We start from the raw sequence: 5,000 nt of genomic DNA, 5'->3' as shown, positions 1-5,000 counted from the left end.
CAAACCAGCAGACAATATGCAACTGGAACAATTAAGACTATAATATCAATTGAAAAAAAAAAAAAATAGAATTAGAAAGAGAAAGATTAGGAAAAGAAAGAGAATGGGGAAAAGAAAAGGAAAGAGAAAGATTAGAACGGGAAAAAGAAAACGAAAGAGAAAGATTAGCAAAGGAAAGAGATCAAAATCAATTAGAAAATTCAAAACTAGAATGGGAAAAAGAAAAGGAAAGGAAAAGACTAGCATTGGAAATAGACATCAGAACTAAGGAAGTCACAATACAACAGAGAAAAGCAAAGAGAGTTTGACATTCAGGAGAAAGGAGTATGACTTAATGTAGGTAATTTGTCTTCTTTCATCCCTGCATTTTTACCGGAGGATGTAGACGGCTACTTCAAAACCTTTGAGGCTATAGCTCTCAAGCAGGCGTGGCCCAAAGATAACTGGATTTCAATACTAACTCCAAAATTAACAGGAAAAGCTTTTCAGGTGTATGATATTTTAGACAGGCCCGAAGATTACGATTTCGTCAAGAAACAGGTCCTACATGAGTATGCTCTAACCCCTAATGGCCATAAACAAAATATTAGATCTTTAACGAAATCTCATGCCCAAACTTATGTTGAATTTGACAGTGTAAAAAATGGTTAGAAGCTATAAATGTTTCGGAACTCGTCAATGATACAGTCATGGAGGAATGGAAAAATAAACTTCCCTTTCACCTTTAGAGATGTGTAGAGGAGAGAAGGGAGAGACTTGATCCAGGCAGACGCCCAAGCCTTAATGATAGAGACGTGGGGAGACGGAGCTCGCAGGCAAAGCCCCATTGTGAGACCCTCTTTTGGTTATCACCCTGAAGGAGCGGGTGGTAGAGTAGGAAGTAACATAAATTATAATCGTGTTTCCCAGCCAGGACAGTATATTCATTGTCAAAAGACAGGTCACTCCAATCAAGAGTATCATCTTGATATCCACGGTATAAAAGGGCCTGACAACAATATTGAAGATACCATCTCCCGTGCTCCAGTCAGCTAATCTTATTCATGTTCCCCTTCGGAGGTCTTCGGTGTGTGTGTGGGGGGGGGGGTCACGATCCTACCCCTAGCCAGGTGACACGATACCCCATCCGGGTGTCAAGATACCCATTCACTTAAGTGACACCTTTCCAACTACCCTTATCCTTCTACTTCGCCATTTGTTTGAAGGAACATGCAGTCAGCCTTCTCCCCCTTCCCCATTTGGGTTGTTCCTCAGGAAAGCGATAGTTAGGCAGTTCGGCCTAAGCAACCGTCCTCAGTTAATCACTGGCCAAGTCGTCAGCCTAGATCGACTATATAAGCCAGGCATTCCCAAAACTCAGTAGACTTGCCTCTAGCTAAGCTGCCAGCTCCTGCCTCCTCTGGATTGTAAGCATTATCGCTTGGATAAGGAAAACTCGACGTTCCAGGTTTCAGTCTTATCCTTTATCAATCTACTACATATCTCTTTCCTTCATTCCCCATTATTTTTGTGTACATTATGTGTTAGGATTAAATTTTGGTTGGTTATTGTCTCTGATTATATTATTTACTGAAATATGAAATGGTTAACACTGTCCTCCGTCTTTCGGCATACCAACAGTGTGATGCGTTTCCATGACCCCATTCTAACTTTGTTGTGACTTGATCACTCGGTATGCCATTACAATTAACAAGTATCTTTCCAGCCTAAGCCATAACAATATTTATCTTCCTATCTATCTATATGTATATATGTATATACGTATATATGTATATATATATATATGTATATGTATATATATATGTATATATATATGTATATATATGTGTATGTGTGTGTGTGTGTGTGCTTGTGTGTGTGTGTGTGTGTGTGTGTGTGTGTGTGTGTGTGTGTGTGTGTGTGCATGTGTGTGTGTGTGTGTGTGTGTGTGTGTGTGTGTGTGTGTGTGTGTGTGTGTGTGTGTGTGTGTGTGTGTGTGTGTGTGTGTGTGTGTGTGTGCACATATCCCACCTTTATTGCTGGAACATCTGTGGTTAACTTTGATCGAACGTGAAGAATTATTGATCTTTGAAATCCCTTTCATTCCCCTCCCTTCTCTATTTCCTTCTCCTTCTCTACTTTACCTCTCCCTTTTCCTTTCCATCTTCCCCATTCCTTCGGACCTTCCCCTACTCTTCCTCTGCTCCCCTCTCATTCTCTTCCCTCCATCCACCTCCCGTCCATTCCCATCCCTACCCTCTCATTCCCATCCCCTTCCCTCTCCTTCACCCCTCCTCTACTTTCCCTCCTACTTCAACTTCCCTTTCCACTTCTCTTTCCCTCCCCATTTCTTTTCTTTCTCTACCCTTCCCCCTCCTTTCCCCTTCCTTCTTCCTCAACAATTTTCCTCCCTTTCCCTCCCCTTGTTTTCCTTTCCTCTTCCCTTCTCATCTCCTCCCCTTCCCCTTTCCTTCCCTACCCTGCCCTAGCTTCTCTCGTACCCTTCCCCTCACCTCTCCTTTCCTTTACCTCCCTTTCTTCACCTCCCTTCCCTTTCTCTCTCTCCCTTCCCTCCCTTCCTTCTCCCTCCCTTCCCTTCTCCTCCCCTTGCCTCTCCTCCCCACCCCTTCCCACTTCGCCTCTCCTCTGCCACCATTTTTCAAAGTCCATTTCTCCTTTTTCCTTTCCATCTCTTTAATCTGTCAACCAGAAACCAGTCCCTGATTGATGTTGGCTTCTGGCACGAGTCTAAGAGCTTAGTCAGTAAGGAAATGCACACCAAAACACCTTTTTCAGGGGAAAGCACGGACATCTTGTGAATGTTTTCTCATCTCTAACAGATTGAACGAAAAGCCCAATAGACGAAACAGAAATATATATCTATGAAGAAATCACCATTGTAAATCCAGTTGCTATCCATGTACTATGGAGGACATTCATAAATGATTCATTTAGATAAATATATTTTGTGTTGTTGAATATTTAGTACATGTCTGTATACAATAATACTATTGTATTATGATAACGATTTTTTGCTAACTACACTGTATTTGTGCACCATGGGGCACGTGGATTGTATAGTAATAAATGTGGCCTTAGAAAGAGATTTATGTATGATGCAATGGTAGTGGTTCTAACCCTTTAAACTCCGATGAGTCAAATAAAAAAAAAAATCATAAAGCATCAAAATGTTTGATCAAACACCAGAAAAACATGACGTCAGTCCTCGCGCTGTCAAGCAGCATCAGATGATATTCGGATGTACAGGCCGGGGCGAGGCCTACCATATCCGGTTTTTCGTATCTACACCACAAGCGGCTGACATGAGTTGAATGTGTTAAATGAAGCGAAAGGTATGTCTGTTTATACTTATGTCTTACACAAGACTATCTTAAATCTATCTTTACTATCCCTCTCTATATCGAAGAGTACTTATTCTATTTCTCTACCTGTTGCCAGGTGATTTGATTAAATTCTACGGTATTCCATTGGGTTACCGGTCAGATCGTCCCCGTGCCATGTCGTTCCCTGATCGCTTCGTCCCCGTTCATACCATATCGTCCTCGGGTCAAATCGTTCTCGGTTCTGTGCCGGAGGTTCTGTATAAACGAGGTTTATCCACTATCGATGCCATCGCCTCAGCAGCAGTGCATGAGTAATTCTTTGCAACAGTGACAATAAATTTGCATCTTTTATTTATTTGATATGAAATGCTACTTCCCCCAAATATTATTGATTGGGTCATGGAACCTAACCTAATCTAACCTAATCTAAGGTGAGGGAACCAACTAATGAAATTAGAAACAAAACATAAACATACCATAAATAAAACCGTTTACATTTTAATACATTTCCAAATAAAACATGTTATAAGTTTATAATATAATCGTTATACAGATAATAGCTAGGCTACTAGTTGCTCATTTGACCTCCCATATTATGATAATGATATTCGTCACTCCATAGCAGGGTAGCGACGACTGAACATGGTCAGCTGCCTTTGCACGCGGGAGACTCTATTTGTGAAAATAGTCCTTTCGACTGCAGGGACGATTTGACCCGGGGACAATATGGTATTTTGAAAGCGAGGACGGTATGACCCGGACACGATTTCACTGGATACCTTCCATTGGTATGAGAGGGTTTATTAGAAAATTTTATAGTGGTATAGGCCTTTGAGGTGAGAAGGAAGTACAACAGAGGCTGTTGTCTCATCGGGAGGTGTACGTCTTTGAGGGTCTTAAGTTTACGATGTGGAGTCCTTTACGACCTGAGTATTCGTCTGAGTATTACGACCTGAGTATTACGGCTGAGTATTCGACCTGAGTATTCGTCTGAGTATTACGACCTGAGTATTCGTCTGAGTATTACGACCTGAGTATTCGTCTGAGTATTACGTCTGAGTATTACGACCTGAGTATTACGTCTGAGTATTCGTCTGAGTATTACGTCTGAGTATTCGACCCAAATTCGAAAAAAAAGATGCCAGTCATTGTGGTACTTGTAATTAGAGCTTTCTGTACGTTGCTGAACTTCTGTACAACATCTTCAGGCTTTCTTCAGAGAAGTTACTTGATCTCCTTTGGACACAAGTTTAGACACTCACAGAGAGAGCTTGATGACAACAACAATGATAACAACAACAACATACTCGATCGAAATAACTAGATCACCACAATCGAGATCAATAACAAGGTCACAAACAACTTCATCCTTACCGTCTTTGAGCGGGATGAGGTCAGGGTTACGGTCATCCGACCGAAGTTGAGGAAGTGTTGTGCTTGTGGTCCCTACCGGAGGCCCCACTGTCCCGTGGGGGGCGACTGAAGGAACCTCCTTCGGGGTTGGGACCTCCATGAAATCGACTCCGGCCAGCTGCGCTCCCCGCTGCTGCCGGCGCCGGGTGGGGCAGAAGCGAAGGGCAGCGGCGATGGTGGCGGCCGTGATGAGGACCAGGGCGAGGATGGCGCCCACCATCACGCCCACGATGGGTGAAAGGCCGAGAGGTTCCTCTTCCTCGG

At 42.8% G+C, this 5,000-nt stretch overlaps 1 protein-coding gene across 1 annotated transcript in view; it reads right to left on the bottom strand.

Annotated features, from left to right (window-relative positions):
- Positions 1-5,000, bottom strand: part of LOC143022991 (uncharacterized) — a 136,208-nt gene that overhangs the window by 30,104 nt on the left and 101,104 nt on the right. The window contains exon 5 of the mRNA XM_076181426.1: positions 4,698-5,000. This exon is cut by the window's right edge and continues 12 nt beyond it. Within this exon, the coding sequence (XP_076037541.1) occupies positions 4,698-5,000 (303 nt within the window). The remainder of the gene's footprint in view (positions 1-4,697) is intronic.

Source organism: Oratosquilla oratoria, unplaced genomic scaffold (genome assembly GCF_046742065.1).
Source record: "Oratosquilla oratoria isolate Oo_2021 unplaced genomic scaffold, ASM4674206v1 SCAFFOLD261, whole genome shotgun sequence".
Taxonomy (NCBI): Eukaryota; Metazoa; Arthropoda; class Malacostraca; order Stomatopoda; family Squillidae; genus Oratosquilla; species Oratosquilla oratoria.
This window is presented reverse-complemented; position numbering and strand designations above follow the sequence as displayed.